The sequence below is a fragment of the Myotis yumanensis genome, unplaced genomic scaffold, assembly GCF_028538775.1.
Source record: "Myotis yumanensis isolate MYYU_CA2020_CCGP unplaced genomic scaffold, mMyoYum1.0.hap1 SCAF_16, whole genome shotgun sequence".
NCBI lineage: Eukaryota > Metazoa > Chordata > Mammalia > Chiroptera > Vespertilionidae > Myotis > Myotis yumanensis.
The window spans coordinates 37,331,989-37,358,593 of NW_027223767.1; the positions used below are offsets into that span (position 1 = coordinate 37,331,989).

Sequence of the window (26,605 nt, forward strand, 5' to 3'; positions counted from 1 at the left end):
CATCATCGCGGGGCTGCCTCCTGCATGCCTCACACTGGGGATCGAGCCCACAATCCAGGCATGTGACCGGACCAGGAGTTGAACCATGACCTCCTGGTTCATAGGTCAACACTCAACCGCCGAGCCCCGCTGGCCGGGCCACTCCCCCTTTTAGCAGCAGAGTCATCCACCTCTCAGAAAGCCAGAACCCCAAACAATTGCAGTGATATCCACTCTGTTGAGCCCTGCAACTCAGTATGGGGCAGAGGTGCTGGTATGGGTGGGATCAAGTGTCCAGGCTGTGTCCACACTGACTGTGTGAGGCCAGGCAGAGCCTCGGCTCTCCCAGCAAGTGCGCGCGCACACACACACGCGCACTCACACACACACACACACACACTCACACACACACTCACACACACACACACACACACACACACTCTTACACACACACTCATACACACACACACACTCTCACTCACACACACACTCTCACTCACACACACACACTCACACACACACTCTCACACACACACACTCATACACACACACACACTCACACACACACACTCACACACACACACACACTCTCACTCACACACACACACTCATACACACACTCACACACACACTCACACTCACACTCACACACACACACACCCCATGCCCTGGCAGCTTGGGAACCTGGGCCCAACACCCCCATCAGCCTTCTCCAAGACAACCCACCGCATCCGCAGGAAGGAGAATTTGGGGTGTGGGTGGGGGGCTGTCACATAAGCTGGCAGTTACACCAATGAGATGAGTGAAATGACAGCCCCGCACGGGGCCTCCTGGAGCAGAGGAGGGGCAACAACTCAGCCTGGCTGGGAGCAGGGGGCTCGGGGAGGTGTCCTGGGGTGGGCTGAGTTGGGTTCCAGTGGGTGAGCAGGGCAGGCCATTCCAGGCAGAGGGAACAGCATGGACCAAGATCAGTGTGCAGGATGCTGGCTGAGGGGACAGGGGGAGGAGGGCAGGGGCTGGGTGGGCCCACCGCAGACCACAGAGGGGCCTGGACTCCACGCCGTAGGCCGCAAGGAGTGTTGCGCCAGGAGAAATCCACCAACTGTACGCTCAGGCCAGACGGGGCAGGGCTGAGGCTGAGAGGCCAGCAAGGAGGAGGCCCCTTGGAGAGAGGAGGAAGGCCTGGTGTCCCCAAAGGCCATCTCTTAGCCCCTCTTAGGCTCCCCGGTTCCAGGTTGGAAAGGTAGGAGTTTGTATTGCATTAAATGGACTCTGCCTCTTTAAACGCTCCTTTCTCCCTGACTGTCCTCTCTCCATGTTTTGCCCACAAACAGGATGGCCATGAGGCTGCTAAGAGAGTCCCCGTCTCCCAGCCCATGCCCCCCAAAACAGCATCCATTGGATCTGTGTGTTAGTTTTATTTTCACTGCTTTGGTCTATACAAAAAACCAATAACCAAAAACATAAAGCGATAATAATAAAACTCTCCCAGGGACCTCCCCCAGCCTCCACACCACGTGCAGGAGATGCGGGGAGGTGAAACAGGAAGGGGAAGAGAAAGCCCCTCACCGCACACCAGAGGGGTCAGCCAAGAGCACTTCTGGGGTCAGCTAGGGCAGTCGTGTGTGTGGGTGGGATGGAGGGGGGGGTGAGGAAGCTGTCCCCAGAGCTCCCCCGGGAGGGGGCCAGGGCCCAGTGAGCGTCCTGGGGAGAGGAGCAGGCAGGGGTCTGGAGTGGGGACTCACGCTCCACATCGTCCTGGACGGTCCCTGAACTTTTCAGGAGAAGCTTTGGATTCTGGGGCTTTGGGCCTTGAACCTGGGTCCTGGAGACCCCGGGGGCTCAGGACAATTGGTGGGTGGAGTGCAATGAGAAGATCGGGCCCAGAGAAGGAACCAAAGCCCAGTGGGGCCCAGGCGGCTGGAGACAGGCAGCCAGCGCAGGGAGGGGGGCCGCTGGGGAAACAGAGTCTAAAGCTTTAGTGCCAGGGCCACAGGGTGGGGGAGGGGCCTGGGCCGTTGACCCACAGCCCAGAACAGAAAAGCAGGAGCAGATCACCATCCCAAGAAAGACCCTATGGAGGCACGGGGTTCGGCAGGAAGTCACGGCCCTGGTCCCCCGGGCTCAGGCACTTTTCTGTCTCGCCCCATCGTCTGCACAGAGAGCCTCTCCGATGAGGAGCCGCACCTGGGAAGGGGCAGACACCGAGGTCAGGGCAGGACTGTGTCCCCTAGAAGCTCGCATCACCCACCCACCACCCCCAGAAGGGGCAGGACTCCCCACCCAGCAAAGATAGAGACTAAGGCAGGCCTTCCTTGGGGGAGCTCAATAGCAAAAGGCCCCACACTCGTTCCCCCCAAAAGGAGCCAGAGTTTCAACAGAAACATGAGCGGGCCCAAAAGAGGGAGGATCTAGCGGGAAAGAAAATCGTGTCTCAGCGGGAGGCGCCATACCGGGTGGAGCCAGCTAGGCCAGCATGTGGTCAGCGGTGGGGTAGGGGTGCCGGAGGCCTTCGCTGTAGGTGTCGATGGGGTAGTCCCCCTCCATGTCCATGTGCATCTCCAGGGGGTCCAGGGGCACGTCACTTGAGTACATGGGGCGGTAGGTGGCATCCATGTCTGGGAAGGAGAAGAGGACTCTGTCCAGGGTCTGCAGACCACCCTGTGGCGGGGGCAGGGGGGGGGTCTGGACAGCCCTCAGCCACCTCCTCGCCCCCTGCCTATCCCCGGGGGACCTGACTCGCCTCCCTAAACTCCCACGTCAGAGACCTGGACAGGTGTGCGTGTGGGTGCCATATAGTAGCTGCCATGGCCCTGCAGACACAGTGCCTCTCCCTCCCACACACCCCCATGTCCCTCCCCGCTCTCTAGGCTCCTGAGAACTCTGCACACACTTACCATCCGCGTAGGGTTCATTGATGGGGATCATGCTCTGGGCCTGAGGAAGGAAACAGAGAAACAGTGAGGGACGGGGAAGGGCAGAAAACGCAGGGGTTGCGAGTGGGCAGCTAGAGATGTTTCTATAAAGGGGCCAGAGGAAAAGCGAGATCACTTGAGGGAACCGGAGATGAAATGGGGTAACCCAGTACCCTGATAAACTCCTCTCCTCAGGCACCTCCACAGGGGGGGGAGGTCCCACCATTCATGCTTGGGGGCACCCACAGAACAACAGCCCTGCGGAGGGGGATGGAGGGGAGAGGACTTGAGAATGGGTGCCGGGCGCTGCCCCACCCAGGATCAGGGCAGCCCGACAGCCTATAGAGAACCTTTGTGCAAGTTAGAAAAGGCACTCCTGCCTCCACATTTTATATCAGCTTGGACCAAACTAAATCGCCATTTTGGTAGGTCAAAAACAGACAGGCCTGGCCGGTGTGGCTCAGGTTGGGCATGGTCCTGGGCACCAGGGGTTGCCAGTTTGATTTCCAGTCAGGGCACACGCAGGAGGCAGCTGATGATGTGCCGTTCTCACATCGGTGCTTCTCTCTCTCTCTCTCTCTCTCTCTCTCTCTCTCTCCCTCCGCCTTCCTCTCTCTCTAAAAATCAATTAAAAAATCCACAAATGGTTCAACCTACTCTTTCCATCTCCTGAGAAGCATCATAAAGGATCCAATCATAAAATAAAAGTCTATGAAGTAGCCAGGATGGCATGAACGTGCTGTCCCTGTGCAGCGTGCCACTTGCGCAGCCTTCCGCGGCCACCACCACCCCCCACCCCACCCCCGTACTCACGGCCTCCCAGGCAGCGGGGTCGTGCTTGAAGAGGGAGTTGGTGAGCTCCACGGACACGCGCTTGCGGTAGTCTGGGTTCTTGTCCTCGGAGATGCGGAACAAGACGGCCGCGGCGTAGGTGGCTGAGCAGAGAGGAAAGGCCAAGTCAGGCACCTCCTCCCCCTGGCGGGGGGGACAAGACCCAGCCCCCCCTCGCCCTCGCGCCCAGCACGGCCTCTCACCGGTCCCCTCGTTGCGGGAGTGGAGCAGCTCCATGAGTGGGGCCGAGGCGCCCTCAGCGTCGATGGCGTCGGCTGCCTCCTTGTCCTGGGCCAGCTCGCACAGGACGCCGGCGGCCACGCGCTGGATGTTTTCCACCGACGAGTACAGGAGCTGGGACCGGGGCGCGGGGTGCGGGTGAGGCAGGCGGCAGCACTCGGCGGCGCCCTGCCCTCCTCCGCCTCCCTTTGGGGATTAACCCCAAGCTCATACTAGAAAGTGTGGGAATTCTAAGAAAAGTATGAAGAAACGGAAAAGAAAGCCACACAATTCCCCACCCAGACAGCCAGCCTCTGTGAACACACTGGCATATTGCCACTGGGTTTTTTTGTTTGTTTGTTTGTTTGTTTTAAATATATTTTATTGATTTTTTACAGAGAGGAAGGGAGAGTGATAGAGAGTTAAAAACATCAATGAGAGAGAAACATCGATCAGCTGCCTTCTGCACACTCCCTACTGGAGATGTGCCCGCAACCAAGGTACATGCCCTTGACCAGAATCGAACCTGGGACCTTTCAGTCCGCAGGCCGATGCTCCATCCACTGAGCCAAACCGGTTATGGCTGGGTTTTTACTATAGTCATCAATCTATCCTATTTTCTTCATCTGACATGGCATAAAGCAGTTCCTGTTTTATTAAAAGACTTTCCCTAAAAATGTCTGAGTTCACATTGAAACACAAGAAAGAAAGAAAATGCTGCAAAGCAAAACAACCACCACACCACACCGGCCACCAGCCCCAGGGCGGCTGACCTTCCCAGGTCAGCACTGGGGACAAGCAGGGGTTGGGGGGACCTCTCCTGCCCACCTGCCCCAGACTCACCTGCACAAACAGGGGGATGGTGTTGAGTCGGAAGATCTCCATGCGGTTCATGGGATCCCGGGCGAGGATGTGCAGGGCTCCGGTGCAGCCCTCCACAATCTCCTCCATCCTCACACCATCCTGCACGAGAGGAGACATTGGGGCGTGGCAACAGGGGGCCCTTGGACGTGGCCTCACACCCCCCGACACTCTGTCAGACCTCTCTGGTCCGTGGAGTGGCACCAGCTACAACTCGCCTCCCCAAGCACACACTCACGTGCACACACACACACTCACAGAGGACTGAATGCCAGACCCCCGGGAGGGCGGTCACGGGCACCCCGGCTCACTCACCGTGTAGGGCTGCTGTGTGCCCGCAGCCACGTGGCGCTGGGCATCCTGATGGGCCTTGACCAGCAGCTGGACGAGGCGGGGAATGACTGCTGCCTCCTGCAGTGGGGCATGGTTGGCTGGGCACAGGGCCAGATTCCGGATCAGGCCAATGGTTGCCTGGCAAGAAAAGGGACAACAATCAGGGTCATTTCTTGGGTGTCTGGAGGATCCCAATTTCCCAGCATCATCTCCTCCTCCCCTAGACAGACCCCTGGACGGACATGGATGTGCTGGAAGGTCTCCCAAGAATGAGACCACCCCAGCGCACGTCCCTTATTCCATAGGATCTGTGGGTTCTTGTTGGTCTAACGTCTAACTCTGACAGCCCCTGCTAAAATAATACCCCAGCCCGGCCCGTGTGGCTCAGTGGTTGATTGTCAACCTATGAACCTGGAGGTCATGGTTCGATTCCCAGTCAAGGCACATGCCCAGGTTGCGGGCTTGATCCCCAGTGTGGGGTGTTGCAGGAGACAGCCAATCAATGATTCTCTCTCATTATTGATGTTTCTATTTCTCTCCCTCTCCCTTCTTCTCTGAAATCAATAAAAATATATTTTTAAAAATAAAAATAAAATGATACCCCATTCCAGAACATTCCACCAGCCCCCATGCCCTGACCCTCACCCTTATCCCTTCTCTTAACACACCTCCCCTCCCCTCAAGGCCTACCAAATCAGAACCTGCAGTGTAATGAGACAGCCCAAGGTGGTCATGTAACTAGTAAAACTTGGAGCTCTGCCTTTGGGGATGGCTGAGCAACAAGAGAGAAAGATTCTGGGTCTCCTGTGGGAGTCTAAACCATTCCATGAGGAAAGAATTTCTGTCTTACTGAGGGCCTCTCTGTTACAGCAGCTCTGCCTATACTGATACAGCACCTAGTCCTGACTGCAGAGCCCATTCCCTGGCCTAGCCCTCCGCGGCAGGGGTGGCTGTACCTTGACCAGTGGCCACTGGTTGGGCTGGTTGAGCAGCTTGACAATGGCTGGGATGCCATAGTTGAGGCGCACGGAGTTCTGGGCCATCTCGGCCTCAGGGTGGCGGCTGGTGAGGTGGCGCAGGGCGCAGACAGCAGGCTCCGTGATGTCGTCCTTGTCGCCAGCACGCAGGATGGCGTGGATGAGCGCCTCCACGCCGCTGTTCTGCGTCACCAGCGTCTTGTTCTTGCTGTTGTTGCACGTCAGGTTGGACAGCGTGCCCGTGGCACAGGTGAGGACGTTGACGTCGTCCACACTCAGCTGGTTCACCAGGATCTTCAGCACGCTCTCCAGTCCCTCCTGGGGTCGGGGGTCGGGGAGGCAGCGATGAGTGAGAGAGACCCCCAACTGCCCCCAGGCATGCCCCAGGGGAGCGTGACGGCCGGATGGCTGATCTCAATGGGCCCTGCCGGTGTGCCAGGGAACCTTCACCCCTGTTCCCGTGAGAGGGCAGTGCCCTCCTGCGGGGCACTGAGGCCGGGGAGGGTATGTGGCTTGCCCACGGACCCACAGCTAGTGGGCTGGATCTGAGCCCCGGCCTGTGTCCCAGCTCCACGCTCTCTCCTCCAGCCGCCCTGCTCCTCCTCCGCATCCTCAGACCCAGGCAGAGCCCCACCCAGGCTGCAGGAGGCCCCTAGGCCAGGAGGAAATTGAGGTCCCTGCCTCGGTGGCCCGGCTGACCCATTTTGACATGCTTCTACCTTTCTGGGCCTTCACGCTGCCCCCTCAGCGAACCCCAGGCCAAATCCGTTCTCAAGAAACACCCCTAACCCAGCAGCCCCACGTCTCCCAGGGGGTGCCCTGTGGGCCTGTGGTGGGACAGGAAGACCAGGCGACCAGGCTCTGGGGACAGACAGCCCTGGGTTCACCTGCCAGCGCTGCCATTTCTTAGCTGGGACCAAGGGCCCTACTGGACTTCCTGAGCCTCTGTTTCTTCATCTAACCAACCCCGTCCCCCACTCCACCTCAAGTGTTAAAAGGGGTGAGCAAGACAATGTCCAACAGTCCAGCACATGGCGGTGCTCATAAACAGCCTGCTGACGGGGCTCTGAGGAATGAGAGTCAGGCTGGAAGGAGGGACCAGGAGACTGTCATGAAACTACAGTTTTTCTTAAGTTGTGTTTTTAGCCACTAGGCCCTCAAGTTGTTTCTTGGCACCTGCTGCTCCTAGGTCAAACTGTTCCCCTGGTGCCCCCGGAAACCCAGCTTAAAAAAATCAGCCCCCGCTATCGATGCCCCTTCCCGAATTCCTAATGGGGACTAGAGCCTTGAGCTAAAGGGATGAGGGTCAGGGTCCTTCCAGCCTCAGCCACAGCACGGCAAGACGTAGAGGCCCCCCCGCACCCCCTCCCCGAGGTCAGACTCCGAGACAGGAGGCTGGACGTGGTAAGACAGGAGGACAGGGGGCTGATGAAGCGAACCCAGGCCCGGACATTGTCCTCACCTGCTTGGTGGCCACGTCTGAGAGGTTGCGCAGGGTCCACAGGCAGTTCTGCACGAGGCGGGGGCTGTTGCTGGTCAGGTGTTTGCCCAGAGCCTGCATCCCACCTGGGGCGGGGGGACAGGGGTGACGTCAGCCACAGGGGAGCACAGCTAACTGAGCCTGGCCGCTAGACAACGCTCCACCTTGGCCCTCCTCGCCACACGGGCCTCGTCCTCGGGCCACCGCACTCACCGGCCTCCACGATGGCAGGCTTGTTGTTGGGACACACCGACAGCACCTTGAGCACACGGCTGGTGGTCCAGAGAAGCTTCTCGTAGCTGTAGTTGCGCATGATCTGCACCAGGGCCTGGGGTCCTCCGTTGGCCAAGATGATGAGCTGGGGGGAGAGGGGGAGGAGTGTGAGACAGACAGGGACTGTGACAACGAACAAGGAAGGGAAGGGGCCTCACGGAGCTGCCATTACTGAGCTTCAGGTAAAACCTGATTGTGTGACTATTCAATAAGCCAAAATCTTGAAAAAAGGATAATCCACGATGCTGACCAGGATGAGGTGAAACTGTGCTAACAAACATCACCGCTGATGGCATGGTAAGTAATACAATCATTTTGGAAAGCGATCTGGCAGTCGGGGTAAAAGCCTAGAAATATCAAAAACGCTTGGCCCCGATGGTGAAAAATGTTCCATTCTCTGGGGAAAGCTGTGTGCCTGCAGATGTTCATTACAGCATTGTTTACAAAGGTGGGAAAACAGCCCAGCTGGTGTAGCTCAGTGGTTGAGCGTTGACCTGTGAACCAGGAGCTCATGGTTCGATTCCCGACCACGACACCTGCCCGGGTTGCAGGTTGGATCCCTTCTGTGGGGCACAAGGGAAGCAGCTAATCGGTGACTCTCTCTCACCATTGATGTTTCTATCTCTCTCTCCCTTCCTCTCTGAGGCCAATAACAATATATTAAAAAAAAAAAAAAAGGTGGGAAATCAGGAACAATTCAGATGCCCTTCCTCAGAACCAAGTCTGGGGCCTCCACTTAACGAAACGCTATTTACCATTATAGAGGGTAATTTTGAAGACAACATAACATAAAAACAGACGCAGTTAGACATTTGCTATGACTACAGCTACGTACAAATATGCCCACAGGATAGCACTGGAGGGAGCACATCGAGGTAGCAGTGGCTGTGTGAGGATAATGGATTTTTTTTCTTTTCCTTATACTCAAAATAGATATACGATGAAACACGCATAACTGCACATACATGTATATTTCACCTACAAACGGTCAGGAGGCATCGGTCTGAGGCTGCAGCCGGACAGAAGGCGATGTAAAGGGGGCTGGGTCTTGGCTGGAGCGGAGAGGGGCCCACCTTGCTCTCCTGGTTGCCGTAGGCCAGCAGCTGCAGGCAGTCGGTGGTGATGGCCAGGAACTTGGGGTTGTTCTTGTTGAGCAGGGGCACCATCTTCTGCAGCCCGTCGGCCAGGCGCACCGCCATCTTGGCGCCCTCCTGGTAGAGCAGCAGGTTGTGCAGCGTGGTGATGGCGTAGAACAGGACCGACTCCACGGGCGAGCTGGGATGGCGGGCAGGGGGTTAGGGTGAGTCGGGTCCCAGGGGCCTGGCATAAATGTAGGCCACCTCCCCCAGGAAGCCCTCTCCAGTACCCACACCCCATGGAAACAGCCCTCTGCTAAAACCTCACCGTCCCTCGAGCCCAGCCCACGTTTATGCACACAGCACCTCCCCTCTCCCCACGGGACCTTGTCACCTCCGGCTCCTGGGCCCCCAGCCCGGTGCTGAGCAGAGAGTAGTCCCCTGTTACCTGCCCCTACCATGTAGAGTAACTACCACATAGAAGGCCACATGCCTTCTGGAAGGGGCTCGGAAGGGAGTAGGATCAACATCTACCCTCCAGGAACTCACAGCCTGGTCCTGAGCTCAGGGAAGAGGCCACTCAACACTGCAAGGCCCAAAGGATGCAGGGAGCATGCTGTTCCCTCCCTTGGAATACTCTTCCCTTCATCGACAGCAGCTTCTCAGAGGTCTGAACCATCTCAGACACGCCTCTGCCCTGGTCTATATACGGTAGCCTCATGTCTAACCTGCTCATTATATGAGCAGCTAAGCGCCAAGACGGGGCGTGGATCTGCACCTGGCACATAGTAGGTGCTCAGTAAACGTGGTATGGAAGCGCAGGGAAGGGAGGGACAAGGCCAAGGGAGGGAGGCCCCGGGCCCCCCAGTGAGAAGGGGTGGGTACCTGAGCATGCGAACCAGGGCGGGGATCCCACCAGACTTAAAGATGGCCAGCAGCCCCTCGCGGTGGTGGGAGAGGTTGTGCAGGATGCTGGTGGTGCAGCGGGCCGTGTCCAGGTCGCTAGTGTTCTGCATGGTGCGCACAACAGCCGCCACCAGCTGGGGCGAGCCCATCAGCGCTCGCCTCGACGCCTCCTTCTTCGACAGCTGATTCACGATCATGGCTGCCTTAGTCACCACCACCTGGGGCGGGTGGAGGGAAGGATGGAAGTGAGCAGATCGGCCAGGTCCAGCTGCCACTGTGAAAAGGTGGTGACCAGGAGACCCATTCACAAAGCTCAGCGGGGACCCAGGTCAGACTCTTCCTACGGATGGGGCTCCGGGCCAAAGACCTCCCTCCCCTGCGGACACCCGACCTCTCCCGCCCCAGCTGGGCCCCCCACGGACCGGGTCCTCATCGTTGAGAAGCTTGGTGAGCTCAGGCAGGGCCCGGGTGGCCAGCTCAGCATCATCCTGGTAGTTGATGAGATGAACAATGGCCGACTTGAGCAGCTGGGACGGCTCGGCCAGCCGCTGCAGGTTGGTGGTCTGCCCCTCCACCTGGGTGGCCAGCAGCAGGGAGCTGTCCTCTCCTGTCATGCCAGGACACATGGCCTCCCGCACCCGCTTGGCTCTGGCCGTCGTGGACATCTGGTACTCCAAGTCACCTAGAGACCAACGGACAGGGACTGAGCTGCAGAAGCAGGCAAGGGGAACCTGGGAGCAGGGCAGGCTGTGCAAATCACCCAACTGCATTCTCTGGGCTGCCTCCCAACCCGACCTAAGGCCCAGCACACCACCTACAGTTCTGCCTCTAACCAGTGACCTTGAGGAGGTCACCATCGCCTCAGTTTCATCATCTGTAAAATGGGGCACCACCTGTTCTGTCCACCACAGGGAATTCTTATGAGAATTAAATGAGATAATAGCTGTGAATTTCTCTGAAAAGAAAGGATTCATGTGTAAGGCACACCTCACTACAGAAATGTTAGTGATGATGATTATTATTAATAGGAATAGCTAACATTTTTTGAGTATTTATTATGTACTTGGCAGTGAATTAAGCATTTTTCTTGTATTTTCTCACTTAATCGTACAACCCTACAAGATAAGTACTATTTTTACAAGATATTTTTAATATAGTTAATAAGATTTGATACTGATATATTTTTTAAATTTTTATTTATTGATTTCAGAGACAGCGAGAAAGAGAGAGAGGTCAATTTCTTATTCCGCTTATTTACGCATTCACTGGCTGATCCTTGTATGTGCCCTGACCAGATATGGAACCCACAACCTCAGTGTATCAGGTTGATGCTCTAACCAACCAGGGCCAAGATAAATACTATTATTATTTCCACTTTACAGATGAAAAAACTGAGGCACAGAGATTATGAGACCCAACCTGGGATCTGAACTAAGACAATCTGACTCCAGAGCCCCAACCTCGACTCTGCGTCCCTCCCTTAACAATCAGGTAAAGGTCGGATGAGACAGCCTGGTTCTCCTCAACCCTGAAATCTCATGATTCTAATTATACCCTCATCATCTCCATGGGAGGCAACTCTCCCATTATACAGACAGGCAAATCGAGGCTCAGAGGCCGTAGACACCCAATACCATACAGCAGACCAGAGAGAAAGTCAGAAGAGTGGGTTTCGGAGAGCAGGAGGTGGGTTCTTAGCTCAGCCTCCAGGTTCCACCTCCGGGGTGGACCTGAGAGTCCACTGTCCTGGCCAGTGTCCCGACGCCCTGGGGGGGGGGGAGGCAGGGTTTCCACCCTCCAATTAATCAGGGAGGAGACGTGGACATGGCTTTCCCACCTGAATGCTGGCGGGGCATCCCCATCCCTAAGCCCCAGAACAGGCTGGTTACTTCACCACCTGACCTTGGCCCACCTCCATGTCAGCGTGTTCCACATGCCAGCCTTGACTCCTCCCCGCCCCCCACCAGGAGCCCTCAGGCTGAGAACTGCACCTCCTCTAGCAGAACAAAAGGACTCTGATTTCCACAGTCCACGGGTCCCCGAGGGCAATAGTGACAGCCTCTTCTTTATGCCGTAACTTCATAGAAGGCGAGGACTGTGCCTCTTCCTTCAGACTGATGGGCAGGGTCTGTCTCCCCTCCATTCTTGGAGGTTCATGAAGAAGAATCTGCCTCCTTCCCAGATGGGGGTCTCCTGAAGCAGCTGAGCCTCCCCCCTCAGACTGGGTGGACCTCAAAGAGCAGGAGCTGTGCCTCCCCCCTCAGCCTGGGAGGCCCCTGAAATCTGCCTCCTTTTACCCTGACCTCCCTCCGGGGCCCAGCCTAGTTTTCCGCTGGAGGATGGATTCCCATGGGATAGTCCCCAACCTTGGCTCTGAGGCGCCCCCTGGGTGTAGGTCGTGGTCTTCTTGACCGTGTACTGGCGCCCACAGGCCTCCTCGTCCTCCATGATGCCCTTGCTGCTGACCGAGGGCACGCCGGTGTTGACGCCGGAGTGGATGCCTGAGTCGTAGGTATACGTCTGTTGCCACTCCGTCACCTTGATGGGCTGTTCAATCAGGTTCATCACCTCCATGGTGGCTGCTGGGGACACAGAGAAAGGCAGGAAGTCAGCTGGCTCTGTTGAGGCATCCCATTGGCTGGCCCAGCCCCTGGCTTCCCCAGGCCCTGCCCGTTACCCCTTACTCCTACCACAAATCCAAGGGCCCTAAGGGGCTGTGGTAAAAAAAGTGGGGGGCAGAAGAACACCAGGCCCAGGGAGGGATGCCTTCCCAACTCTCCCACAGCAGAAAGCACTCAGGGCCTCCAGCAGCTTCTGGGGTTCCCGCAGGCCCACCCCCATCCACTGGGGCTCCCTGGGAAAGGCCGCTGGATGTGAGGTAGCTGCACCAGAAACAGGTTGGTCAGACAGGGAAGCAGTCAGACAGGTTTCTCTGGGAAGCCAGCGAGGCTGTTGGGAAGTCAGAGGCGCCCAGGATCCCTCGGGATCTCACTTTCCTGCAGATGCAGCAGGATCACAAGTGGCCTGAGAGGCCCAAGGCCTAAGATTCCCCCCTCTCTCCGACACCCCAGTTCCTGGAAGCTTTTCCCAGAGTTCTGAGTCCCGCCCACAGTTTCACATGACAGCCACATACTACCGGGGCAGTTCGCCTGGCTGCTGAGCCTGTGTCCCCATCTGTAAAATGGGGTCACGCCACCTCCCTAGCAGGTGGTTGTGAGGACCGTATCTGGAAAGGACCCAGCATGGTGCCTGGCTCACAGGAGGCACAGATGTTGGTGACAGTGGCCAGGTGTCGGCACCGTCTACTCTCCCCTATAGTGTTTGCCCACCTCTGGGCCTCCTGGAACCCAGGCCAGCGATAAGCAGTGAGGCAGGCCTCGTCGGGTGGTCACCGCCACTCAAGAACCCCTCCCTCTCTCTGCAGGGACCTGGGGCACTTGGATTAGTGAAGAGTCGGCCCTACTGTGTGCCAGGGAGGTGCATTCCCACTTGCTGCCTGGCTCCCTGTCTTGGGAACGGACTGTGCGAGTCGGCGCCCGGGAGGAGAGGCAAGAGAAGCTGTGCTCCAATAAGGGCCAACCTTGGGCCAGACCTTCCACTAATGCGCCACCCTCACAAGCAGGTTTCAAAGCACATGCTGTGTCCCCTTCACAGGTGTGGAAACGGAGGCTCCACCAGGCTAGGTGGCACAGCAGAGAAATGGCAGAGCCAGGACCAGGCACAGGCACGCGTGACACCCAAGTGTGCGTGTGCGGGCTTTGCACACCCAGTGTGGCCTCAGACAGCAAGCAGAGCCCGGGCTGGTCCACCCGGGAGGCTAGGCAGCACCCAGCACCTCAAACCTGTTGTGTTGGGGGACTGGTGAGATGAGGGTGGGGTGGCTGGTGCCGCCTGGCCCCACCCAGGAACAAAGATCGCCAGGGATATGTCTTCCCAGTGAGGCCTGGCGGGTGACACCCTCAAGGAGGAAGGGATGACAAATGGTCGTCCTTCAGGTCTCACTTCCTTTTATGGTGACACCTGGCTGCTACCCTGCCCCTGAGCACACCTGGACAGGCAGAGGCAGGAGCCAGACCAGCTCCCAGCACCTCCGTCCCCTCCTCCCTCCTTCCCCTCCTCCCATCGCGTCAGCCCCAGTGACTCAGAGTTTCGTGCTGATAAACAGAAGCAGGCCCCGAGTACCAGACAGGCGGCTCGGTGCCACCAGCTGTGCCAGCTGCTTCCCAGGCACTGACCAAGTGTGGCTATATCAGAAGGACCCCCCCTCCCCCAACCCATGCCCAGCACTCATGCCTTCCCTGGAGAAAGAAAAGAGAGGAGAGTCCGGAGAAGCAAGCCTGTCACAGAACTGGGAGAGAGAGGGTGAAACTGCACCAGGAAATAAGCTGCATTAACCCTCTAAATGCCACTCGGCCAGGAGGAGGGCTGAGCCAACACCTGGACGGCGAGCCTCCATCAAATCCACTCGGGACGGGCTGGGCATCTCAAACCCTGATCAGTAAAACACCCCACTACTGGAGTTGGAAAAAGCTCCCCCCCACCCCCACCCCCAGAAGAAACAGCTGCCTACCTCTGGGGCTCACAGGCCTCACCCAGAACTGCAGAGACATTCCCTCACCTGCCAGTGTCCAAAGGGACCACCAAGGTCAAGGCTGGCCACAGGAGGAGGTTTCCTCAGCAGGCCCTCACCCCCACCCCTTTAGCCCAGGGGGACACAGAGGTCTCAGGAGGTCAGAGGATCCCTGGCAGAGAGGGTATCTGCTTTTCCTAACAAATGAAGCTCATCTCATCCTTCCCTCCAAGCAACCCTGGCGGGTATTCTATTATTCCCAAGTTCTAGGTGAGGAAATGGAGGCTCCACAGTGAGGAAAAGGGGGTGCTCCACGCAACTCCAGGTCTGCCTCACTGCAGACCAGCCTCCAGCCACCAAACAGGGGATCCAGGGAAAGAGGGACCCCTGGGGTCAAGGAGAGAGGGCCAGACACACAGCTGCAGATGGGGGGCGGGGGGCGCTGAGCCCCTCACCAAGGGGAGAAGCAGTGGGTAAGGCTAAGGGTGCTCACAGTTGGAGGCAGAGCAGCGGCCGGGAAATCAGGAGGCCCTGGTTCCCGTCCCGGCTCCCGCACGGACTTGCAGACTGTCCTTGGGCAAGTATTTTTCCCCTGCGTGCTGCATGCCCCGAACAGGGCCCAGGTGACCTCAGAGGAATGTGATATTTAAGATTCTAGGAACAAGGAACCAGAATTCCCACGACAGACAGAAGGCTGAGGGTGGGCAGAACTGGAAGCATTTCAGAGAGGACACACATCAGAACCCTCCTCGAGGGAGGACCCTAGGGCCGGAGAGCTATTCCTGCAACAGGAAGGCCAGACAGACGTCAGACCTGACTCGCGTCAACCAGCCCCACCTTTCTCCCCAGGAGAACCAGGGAAATTCTCCCACAAGAAACAAAAGTGCTGTTTCTGCAGTTCCCAGGCTGAAGGGGGCCGCACCCAGTTTGGTCTCATCCCTCCCTCTCCACCCAGGACCTGAAGCGAGACCTGCCACAATGCCCTGGACAGAGCCAGGGTGGACGTGGGCGAGACAGACGCGGGCCCTGCCCATGCGCCCTGGACACAGACGGGCAGAGCCAGACACAGGGCGGTTTTCTGAGTTGAATGGGGGGCCTTTGTTTTTAGCAGCGCGCTCTATTCTTGGCATCACAGGAGGAAGAAGGCAGCTCAGAGGCCACAGGGTGGGGTGGGGGACAGCAAGGGGCAGGAAGAGAAGACAGGGCCTGGAGAGGCTGTGTGAAGGCGCCTCCCCCCACAGGTCCAGATGGGGGGGGGGGCAGGGAGGGGGGATCTGCGAGGAAGCAAGGAGGCTTCGTGGGCATATCTGCCCTTCATTCTTGCTTCCTCCTTGGCACGGCCAACCCAGCAGGCGGGCACTGGGCACCCTAAATCCAAGACGTCCTGGCAGAGTACGGCCCAGCCCTGACATTAAATATAACTCCCACCAGAGCCCCATCCGTCCCCTGCCCCCTGCCTGCCCCCACCAGCGCTCACTGTCAGTGACGGGCACAGCTGGGCTGGGCTGCAGGATCCCAGGCGTCAGGGTGGAAGCAAGGACAGGAAGGGGCCAGAGGCTGAAACCAGGCTCAGAAACACTGTGTTCGAGGACGAGGGGAGCGGGCAGGGCAGCGCCCCCAGAGGTTCCTTGGGCCAGAAGCCAATGCCCTTTGCAGACTGGACTCAGACACTGACAGAAAAGGAGCTGTGGGCGGGCAGGAGAGCATGGGAGTCAGGCGAGGGGCTTCAACCCCACGACTCACTGGCCATGTGCCCTTGGGCAGGTCACTCCGTGTCCTTAAACATCTATTAAGTGGAGATGATCGTGCTACTCACTCACGCCCTTCTTCAGACCGTTGTGTGAACCAGGCACACCTGGGCCTGGAAGCCCGCTATGGACAGTAAAGACCCAGGCAAGCATCCTTCCATCAAGGAACAAAGAGATGTTAGAGGAGGAGGCCAGCAGCGAGGGGCCTGGCAAGGTGGCCGGCAGCCTGCTCTTTGGGACCCTCTGATGAGGGCTCGGAGGGGTGCTGCCTCCCAGGCCTAGGCCAGAGTCCCTGGGGTGGGGTGGGAGGGGGCACGGCTGGGAAAGAAGTGTCCTGCCCAGGTCCTGGGAGGGGAGGCTGCCCTGCTCCGCAGTCACATGTGGGGCCTGATGCAGGCAGGGTGGTGAGGCCGGTCAGGCATGGACATTCCCCACATAGCAGCCCCAGGGGAGAGGCGGGCTCACAGGTCACCCGCCCCCACCTTCTCCACTGTGTCTGGTTCCAGCTGAGACTTGGCCAGCCATGGGATGGAAACAGACTCCAGAAAAGGACAGGGACAGACGACGGCTTCCCTTGAGAGCCCTGTCTCCCCATCCGGCTGGGGCTTCCCAAGGAGGCCTCTCCCCTGACCCGCGGACGCCCCCCAGCAGACTAGATGCTCCCTGGCAGGAGGCTACAGGCTCCCCCATGAGACTGGCCATTGCAAGTGGGCAGAGCCTGAAGCGGGAGCCAGGTATGGCCAGGGCCCTGGGGACAGGGGAAGACAGAAGCCCATCTGCAGCTTCTGGAGCAAAACCCTCATTTCCTGTCTGGAGGACACCCAAGCAGTGGCCAGGGGACGGCCCAGGGGTCAGGCCGACCCAGCTGCCGTTTGTTTTCTTCCTTCTGGGCTCCTTCCCAAAGCAAACAAACCAGGGTGGGAAAACGGAGCGGACTTGGAGAGGGAAATGCCAGGCCCGGTGGCTCGGGCTCCCCGGAAAGGGCTGGAGCTCCATTCCCTGCTGGTGTCCCTGAGGGGGCAAAACCCCAAACTGGCAGAGGACCCCAAACCAGGACTCCTGGGAATGGAAAAGCACTTCACGCAGCCTCAGGAAACATGTCAGTGATGCACCTCAATGCACAAGTGCTCTGTTCTCCCCGACCCACGCCGGGGGCTTGGGTGGCCGATGACCACAGCTGGCGTCACCGCAGGTGTCGCTGGGCTTCATGCTGCGAGGACGGCTGCCTGGCCCTCTCCTGGGACAGCAGGGAAGATCCCACAGTCCGTTCCCTGTTCAGTATTTGTGGGGAAAATGAGGCTCTGGACAAAGGTCTGGCTAACATTTGGGACTGTATACAGAGCGTGAGATGATCAAGATCGAGGCTACAAAACAAGAGGATGCTCAGAAAAGAGAAGGGGAACGAATATTCCCAGTTGTTGCCTCCATGGAGTAGGATTTTTTTTCTTCCTAACTTCCCCATTGTTTTTTACTCATTGCCCAGCCCCTGTCCCAACTCTACCCCCAGGCCACCACTCCTGGGAGATAAGAATCCACAAGTCTCCCTCTGTCTCCACAGTGAGGAGAGAAAACAGACCCGTGAACCCACACTTGGCAGGTCACAGAGAGCTGAGCTCCTGCCCCAGTGGCTGAGGTGCCCTGGGGCTGAGCACAGGGGAGTGGTCAGCGAGCTTTCTCTCAGGCCCGGCCTAAGAGGTTGCTGGAAATTGGGGCCGTGCTGCTCCCCAGGCCTCCTCCAGATTCAGTCCTGTCCCGGGAGAGAGCCTCCGATCTCACTTGCAGGGACACACACCCGATGACCAGCCCAGCCACACTTCCCTTTCTCTTCACGGGGGCGGCTGGGCCAGCTGGGCCAGCTGGCGGCTTGTGGATACCTGCCCCGCTCACGGCCAGGTCTCTTTTCTCCCAAAAGACAGGAGGCTGAGAGTTTCCCCAGGGACCCCAACAGACCGGATTCACCCCACAGGGTGACTGCTGCCTGGCCTCCCTCCTGGGGCAAGATGGTCCTCCCAGCTCACTGGGATGGGGCCCTGCTTCATCCTCTAGAGAAGACTCAACTCTGAGCCTCCACCTCTCCCTCTTCTCGCCTGTAGCACAGAAAGTCCTTCCTCCTGCCTAGCCTCATCCCTTCACTGAGAGCCTCCATCCCCTGTCCTTCTTATGCCCTCAGGGGTGACGAAGAACTGCAAGCCCCTCACCCTCTTGATAGCTGACAGGCGGGACTGAGTTCCTTCTCTTTCCTTCGCCGCCACATCAAGTCTCCTCAGCCTCCTCTTCTCCAGCATGAATAATCCTATGGGGGTCCCCTCCCGCCCTCCAGGGATCCAGAAGCCCAGTGCCGACAGGCTCAGGTAGACGACCAGATTCCCCAGGCCCAGGTCCAGGTGGACAAGAGGACAGTGACACCAGCCCCTCCTTCAAGGACCACAGCCCCATCACCAGAAAGACCCTCCCAGGAGCAAAAAAAACACCCTACTGCAGCCCCCCAAAGGACAGCCCTCTTCACGCCCCAAAGCAGCCTGGCAGTACTGCCCGCGCCAGCCCAGCAGGACCAGCAGGACGTGGGCCCAGTCTAAATCTGACTCTCCAGGGAGCGGGCCCCCTTTATCTTGGCAGAGGCCCAGCCCCCAGCAAAGCAGGCAACTCCCACTTCCTACACAGGGACGAGCCCAGCACAGCCCATGGCTCTGCCCAGCTCAAGCCAGGAGGCAGCGGCAGCAGCTTTGACCCCTGCCCTCCTCTCCCCACCCCCACCTCCTCCACACACGGACCACAGACCCCAGCCTTGGGGAGAGCACCGCCACCCCCCCCCCCCCCCCCCGCCCCCAGAAACTAAAAACCAAGCCACAGGGGAGGTTTCAGAGGGCTGCAGGCTAGGACATGAGTCACCCCCACCTGATAAACCTGCCCCCACCTTCACCACCCACACGTACCTGCCCGGGGTCCTTCTGTGTCTCTTTTCCCCAAACCCCTGAGCAAAGGCTCCCAAACAGGAGTGGCAGGAAAACTCTTCCCAGAGCCACAGTGGGCACCACACCAGGACGGGCTCTGGGTTTGGAGCCAGAGGTCCCACATGCCAGTCTTGGCTCTGCCTGAGTCGCCCTGTGCAACCCTGGGCGAGTGACTTAACTTGCCTGAGTTTCAATTTCCTCATCTGTGGAATGGGGCCATGAGACCTGCCTCTCGGGACAGTCATAAGGATTAAGTGAGAACAGTTAATGAAAGTGCTGGGTATCTGCAGAGCCCTCCCTTGCTTAAGTTACCATTTGTCAAGTACTTGCTGGGTAGGTAGGTTTATTCCCATTCTACCAGGGAGGTCACTGAGGCTCAGAAAGGCGAAGTGGCAAAGCTAGGATTCAAACCCTGCTCAGGCCAAGTCCAAATCCCTGTGCTCGGAACAGTCCCACCACAACACCTCTCCAAATGAACAGCCCTTCTGATGATGGGTCTACTGTCCCTTCTTATTCTAAGGTGGCTCCTCTCCTGATCCCTCCCAGGCCAGGCCCAGAAGGGAAGCGGGCAGCAGCCCCAGCCCTGACTCCTTCATTCCTACAGGTGCAATCTCAGAGCCTCAGCCCCAACAGAAGCTCCAAAGGGGAATGGGGTGGAAGCGGGGAGGGGGGACGCAAGGAGGGAGGGCAGGGAGGACTCCTGTCATCCAAGCTTGGGCTTGATCTAGCAAGAAATGACTAATTGGGCTCCTACCTGCCCCCTCCCTCCACTCCCATCCAGTAAGGAGCCAGTTTTCACCAGCCACCTCCTAGCAATCCTTCCTCAGTATTATCTTTTCATCACAGCCACAAACCAGATTAGCTAAACTAATCATTTAACCAATGTAATTACAACGCCTTCCCCTCCTCCACGTTGGCATCCAGAAGAGGGAAAACAGGTTATTTTGCCCAAATTCCATGCCCCAATGGCTCCCCACAGGTACACCACCCGCTAGAGCAGAAGAGGGATGGGGAGGAAGCCTGATCCCTGGGGGTGGGGGGCACCCCATGGCGGTGTGACCCCCGCCCCCCCTTCCATCTACAAACAGGAAGGAGGTGGTAGATCCTTCCGACTGAGGACTGAGTCAGGACAAGCAGCCCTGGTCCCCCCTTCTTCCCTTCACCCCAAGACTGAGGGCGAACCCGGCCCGTACATCCCCCCTGTTCCCCAAGGAGGCCGGGCTCAAGTCCCTGCAAACAGACCACACTGCAGATTTCTAAAAACCAGGGCTGGGAGCTCGGTGGAGATCTTCACTCTGGACAGGGGAAAGGCTCTCGGAAAATTGGGGATCGGGGAGGCGCTAACGCAGCTCTCCCTGAAAATGCTTTCCCCTCCTCGAAGCCTTCCTTCTGTCCGGCTTTCCCCATCCAGTTCTCCCAGGAGAGAGGGAAGGTGGGGGAAAGGACAGCAAAGGCCTCCAGAAGGAATGCACCTTCAAAATCCAGAAGTCGGATGGAGATCAAGCCCCACTGCTCCGCGTGTTCCGGCCTCAATTACCCGCCAGCTAAGTAGCGTGGGGGACGGGGTAGAGGGGGGAAATGAGGCCAGAACATTCGCTTCCCCCACGCACGTCACTTGGCCCGGCCCTGCCCCACCCCCATTCCTGGGGAGGGGGCAGAGCTTGGGCCGGAGCCACTCGCTCAGGCCTCTAGTGAGGGGGTGTGGTGGTCCCCGGAGGCAGGAAGAGAAGGAAGAAGCTGCTTCCCCTCCGGCCCACCCCACCCCCACCTCAGGCCCCAGGGGCCCAGCAAACAGGATGGAGGTGGAGGCAGGGAGGATCGGGTCAGGGCGCCAGCACGGGCCGGGAGCAGCCTGGCCAGCTGGGGGGTAAGGCTTTGCTCCAAGAAGGACCCCGTAAACGTGGGGCAAGCCCTTGGCAAGGAGGCAGGGAAAGCTGCCGTGGAGACTTCTCCCGTAAAGTTTGTTTTGGGTGCTTTTTCCCGACAATAAGCGAGTAGAGAGGAGGGGAGTCCTCCTGCTCCCCTGGTAACACTCTGGGAGCCGCGGCTAATGGAAACTGGGCCCGCGATTCTCTCCCCATGAACGACCCCTCCGCCCAGACCCCCAGTCCGGGCCACGGGTGCCAGACACCGGCTCAGAGCTGGCCCTGCACAGGTCCCACTGCCATCCCCCCCACCTCCGCCGGTGAGCCCTGGCCCGCACCCCCCGACGGAGGGAGGCGCCGCAGGTACAGTGCCCCTGAGGCTCCGGGAGCTGGAGGACTGGGCCTCTGGACGCCGTGTGCTCACCTGCTCCGCAGGTGGGGCCCGCGTCGCTGGGAAAATGCGCGCTCGGCCCCCACCGTTGGGCAAGCTGGGCGCAGACAATAGGGCCCCACCCAGGCCTGAGGGAGTCGGGAGGGAGGGAAAGCCAGGATGACGCGCGAGGTGGGGTGTGGGTGGCCCAGAGACCAGCGGCAGCAAGTTTCCCAAACAGTGAATTCCTAGCCAGCGCGAGCCCCGGGCGGAGGAGGAGCAGGTCAAAGTCTCCCCAGCAAGAGGCAGGCGAGAGTCAGGGACGCGGCGCCGGGCGAGTTCGCGGGTCCCGGGAAGGCACCATGCCGGAGGCACCTGCCTGACCGCTTCCCGCCCTTCTTGGATCCCTGGCCCTCGGAGCCCGAGAGCGCACTGGGCCCGGGCCTCGCGTCCCCGAAGGTCGCCGCGCCCCGGACCCCGGCGCGCCCCCTGTCGCCAGTGCAGGGTGACGCTCCCTGGCTCCCGCCCTCACCTGCCCTGAGACGGAGGATTCGGCCTCTCCCTCCGCCACCCGCCGCCCTTCCCTCGCCCAGTGGTACCTGCCGCGATCGTCCGCACCTGCGCGTGGAACCTGGCCGGGCTGGGATGGGGTCGGGCCGGGCTGGGAGCCGGCGCGGGCAGCGAACTGCGCTCTGCAAGCTCGGGCGGCGGCTGCTCCGGACTCTGGCCAAGGCAGCAACTCAGTAACTGAACAAAAGGCGAAGGGACCTGACAGCCAAGCCACGCCTCTCGCCCCCTCGAAGCTCCGCCCCCTGGGGTAACGCCCACCCGCTGGTGCGGGCTCACTGGCTGCCTCGCCTGACTGTCCCATCGAGGGGCGGAGCCTCGCCCCCAGGCCTCTTCCACCACCGCCTCTGTTTATCCACTAGCCATTGGCCCCAGGGACTGCCAGTCGGCTCTGGGGACGGCCTCCAACTTGAGGTTCCATCCTAACTCCGCACCTATTGGCAAATACCAGGTTGCTTCCTCCTGATTGGGCGAGGAACTGTCAGTAAGCCTACGGAAAGAACCAATGGGAGGGGTGGGGTGTGTCTTGCCCCACCCTACCTCCGAGCAGGTAGGACTCATTACTCTCCCCTTCCCCCTACCTGTCCAACAGGTGAGTCAGGGGGCGCCATGGGAAAGCGCAGATGCCTGCCCAGGCCAGCCAACTCAGCGTCGGCTATGATGCTTCTCTGGGCTTATTCACTCTTGCCACAAAGTCATAACAACATTTTTGTATAGCATTTCATAGGCTTTTTGCTGGGTTGGGATTTGTTTCCCCAAAGATGGAGCGCCCAGGAGATTTAGAATAAAAACACCAAAGTTTGGGTTTTGCCACTTCGTAGTTGTTTCATTTTAGACAAGTTACTTCACTTGTCACCCTGTTTCTCCTCATCTGTGAAATGGGCACATTAGCTCTCTCTCGCGCACGGCTGTGTGTGGGGATGAAATGAAGTAAGGTTTGTGAACTCACTGGGACGACCGCTAAATGCTAGAATTTAAATGAATGGTCTGTGGGTTGTTTTGTTTTGTTTTTTAATTCTCATGACAATGCTGAAAAGGCATTAGGACAACAAAATGATCCTCATTTCAAAAACGAGGAAACTGAGGTTCAGGGAGGTCACACGCCTAGAAAATGGCACATCCTAAATGAGAACTGGACCCCCTTCTCACGTCAAGCCCCACTAAACCACGTGTTCTCCTGGTGGAATAATATCATAGATATAAAATGTCAAAGCAGTGGGGTGGGGCCGGAAAAAAGGCAAAAAAAAAAAAAAAAAAACCCACACAAATATTTTGGGGTAGAGACAGAAGAGCAATGATTTGGAGAAAATCATCGGTAAACCATCAGGCAGCAGCTGTAAAGGAAATGGGCACCGGCATAAAGGAAATGAGGCAGTGGGCCTCTCGCTAGAGGGAGTGTGGATTAGTTATCAGAAAGAACTTCCCCATAGGCCGATCACGAAGCCCAGGGTCTTTCCTTTGTGTGGCGGACAGACTGAATGCCTGCTCGTGGCTGTAAAACATGCCCAGGGGCCCAGAGACATCCGTTCACCAACACGTAAGTATTGAGCGTCAGCTGTACGCTAGGCAGGATGTGCTGTGCAAAGTATCCCCGCAGCACCCCTGACCCATCTCCCCACCGGAGGGAGGAATAGTGGCTTCTGACGCTTGTGCCATCCAAGTAGTTTTTTTGGGGGGTCGGTGGGGGGGCACCATGGAGACATCCACATTCCCAACCAGTTACCACCCCACATGCCAGGACCACTGCCCTTTGCTCTGTTTCCCTGACTCCTCCTCCCCCAGTTTATCGCAGTATCTTTCTCCCTCCCTTACCCCTGCCCACCCACCTGCTTGCCACACTGCCACAGGGTGTAGTGGCCAGTCCCCTGCTTGGGAGGAAAAGAGCTCACAATCCAAAAGAGCTGCTGCCACCACCAAGGATTCACGTCCTCCCTCTCCCACCTCCCACCTTCCCCTGCCCACCTGCCCACCTCTCCCCCCAACCCCCACCCTGCACACTGACAGACACACTTCCCAGGCCCAAGACTGGCTTAACTCCTTCCTTTCTCCCAGCTTCAGCATACAGGCAGGGTAGGGCTGGTTGACTGCAGAAGGGTGGAGGAGCCTGAGTGGGGTGGAAGGGCAGAAATAAGGCTTCAGAATAAAGCGTGTGTGTGTGTGTGTGTGTGTGTGTGTGTGTGTGTGTGTGTCTCCCCGAAATGCGCCCTGCCTGTCAGCCTGGAACGTGCTGTAACATGATGGCCTCAGAGCTAAGCGCTTGGGCAGGGAATGGGTGGAGGGAGGCACCACCCCAGCATCAGGAAAGACTGAGGTTAGAGCTGTATCGCTCCCCCCACGTCACGGAATGTCCTGACCATTTCTTAAGCACCTACTGTGTGTCTGCCGGGCACTGAGGTTACAGAAAAGAATCAGAAAATGATGTTTGTTATAAGCAGCTGTCTGTGGGGGGACGTGGTCTCGGGGTGAGGAGGTGCCTAAGGATAAGGGGTCAGAATGAGAGTCTCTGTGACCACAGCCTCCTCTGTGGCTTGAACTTGAAGGAAAGGCCACAAGACCATCCTACCCAGTCCCCTGTGGCCAAGCCTTTACAGGCAGGGATTTGTTTGCAGATCTCTAGTAAAGGAGATTCCTCCTTGTCTCCTTATTCTAAATCTGGGAAGTTCCTTCTGATGTTCAGCCTCAATTCAGATGTCTGCAGTTTAAACTCGTTTCTCTTGCCCAAACCGCGGTGGAAGCAGAGCGCTTGGGCCTCCGAGAACACATCGGGTTCATTCAACCCTGCAGCTTTCTGGGGCCTCAGAGTAAAGAAGGAAAGAGTACCCAGTGGCCCGTCCCAAGCTGCCCCAGAGACAGAAGTTGCTGGCAAAGAGGGGTCAGATGAGGGGCTGGTGGGAGGGAGGGGAGTTGGTGAGGGGTGGGGAGACACTTGGGGGGGGGGGGGGAGTGAACAACAGCCAGGGGCCTCCTCCACCCTCTGTGTCTGCTTCCCTGGTCCTCCACCACGGGCCTCGGGGCCATATAAGGATGTGGAGGAGATTCCTTTCTCTGTTCAAATGTGGCCTTTTTCTGTGGGGACCCCTTCCCCAGGCGGAGGCAGGCAGAGATGTGGGTCTGCACCAGTCACACACACACAGCCTCCGTGCCCACGCCTCAGGGATATACACTCCTGGGCACAGATTCAGATACACACATGCCAGCCGTGCCAGCTGTCAGCTCTCTCCCCAGCTCTCTCTCTCTCTCTCTCTCTCTCTCTCTCTCTCTTCTCTCCTGTTGGGCCTCAGGAATGGCCACCTCTATCAAGAAAGACTGGGAGAGCCGATGGGTTGCTAAACTTCGGGCTGATGAGGGTCCTTCATCACCAGCAGCTCTCTCTCACGGTATGGCAGCAGGAAGGAGAGCAGGCAACTGGACTGTCCCTGCAGGCGCTGGAATCCAAGGCTTTGCAAAAACCAAGAGGCGCCTTGAGCATGGCCTTTCTCTCAGCCAGGCAGAGCCATCCATAGGCTGGGACGGGGCTCCTGCTCTGGCTCCTGCCCTTGGGAAGGCCCGTGGTCCTCCTGGGCTTGCACCCTCCGCACAGGGCCAGGGGGACAGGCCTACACAGAGTTCATATCCCTCCCCTTTGAGACCACATCCTGGTACCACACCCTCGGGAACCCCTCACCCATCACTGACTTGCTTACAGCACCTGCAGGTCCCTCCTCCTGAGAATGGCCAGCAGTACCGTGCACCGTATGTGCACACTGAGGCAAAGGCTGACAAGGGGCAGTTATGGGGGAGAGATGGACACGTCACAGATATGCAAGCTGGGGTGTCTACACGCACGTACTGGAGGTCCTCTGCAGTGTGTGTGTGGGGGGGGGGGGGGTTCATGGTGCGAAGGAAAGGGGAGATGGCCCAGGGGCTGGGGCCAGTGGACAGTCATCCCCAGGCTGCCATGTTCTGAGAAGGATTCGGAATTCTCAGTTCCATCCTAGCCCTTCAGTTCATTGTGAAGGTGTACTTGTCAAGGTGTATCTTATTCAACAGTTTACTAGTTTGACCTGTACGTTATTTAGATCTATGTATGTGAGCCTCCATTTACACTCCTGCCCCTGCCCTCCGTTGGGGTGTTGGGTGGGGTGTACTTGCTCAGAGTGACCCCTCAGCCTGGAGAGGACATTAGCTGCTACAGAAGGGCCTCTGGACTCCCAAACTCTTCTGGCAAGAAGGACACATGCATCCCCCAGAGCAGGGGCAGGGGCAGGGGCAGGGGCAGAGGCAGGAGTAGGGGCAGGGGCAGGAGCAGGGTAGGAGCAGGGTAGGAGCAGGGGCAGGAGCAGGGTAGGAGCAGGAACAGGAGCAGGTAGGAGCAAGGTAGGATGTAGGACGGTACCAGACCCTGGGGTAGGAGTGCTCCTGCCTTTTTTGCTGCCCTTTGTCTAGGGGAGGAGCCTGGTGGCTAGAGGCTGCCCAGGCCTGGGTCTGGGCCTTTGGATGTGTGCCCAGCCACAGTAGGGGGTGGGCTCCTAATTGTAGAGGTAGCTCCAGTAACACTTCCCTGCAAGATGTGTGGGCAGGGATGGAATGTCAAAGGGAAAACAGGGAGACAAGAATACAGAGATAGGAGAGGCCAGAAATAGCACATGCCTCGGTGAGATACCAGGGGCTGGTGGTGGCGGAGGGAGCGGTAGAGGAAGGGAGG

At 58.3% G+C, this 26,605-nt stretch overlaps 1 protein-coding gene across 3 annotated transcripts; it reads right to left on the bottom strand.

The window, feature by feature from the left end:
• Positions 1 to 1,382: 1,382 nt before the first annotated feature.
• JUP (junction plakoglobin) lies at positions 1,383 to 22,106 on the bottom strand. Of its 3 annotated transcripts, none has more exons than XM_070395242.1 (15): positions 21,973 to 22,106; positions 12,217 to 12,432; positions 10,273 to 10,532; positions 9,830 to 10,068; positions 8,942 to 9,143; positions 7,809 to 7,953; positions 7,578 to 7,681; positions 6,095 to 6,433; positions 5,121 to 5,276; positions 4,788 to 4,907; positions 3,929 to 4,079; positions 3,708 to 3,829; positions 2,877 to 2,916; positions 2,433 to 2,597; positions 1,383 to 2,166 (listed from the first exon to the last, which is right to left on the bottom strand). In XM_070395242.1, the coding sequence occupies exons 2-14, from the start codon at positions 12,422 to 12,424 to the stop codon at positions 2,446 to 2,448; spliced, it is 2,238 nt and encodes a 745-aa protein (XP_070251343.1). In that variant the 5' UTR covers positions 12,425 to 12,432; positions 21,973 to 22,106; the 3' UTR covers positions 1,383 to 2,166; positions 2,433 to 2,445. The 3 variants fall into 3 exon arrangements, with proteins under 3 accessions (XP_070251343.1, XP_070251342.1, XP_070251344.1); XM_070395241.1 differs by having other exon boundaries at positions 21,954 to 22,106; XM_070395243.1 differs by lacking the exon at positions 21,973 to 22,106 and adding an exon at positions 20,592 to 20,653.
• Positions 22,107 to 26,605: the final 4,499 nt, after the last annotated feature.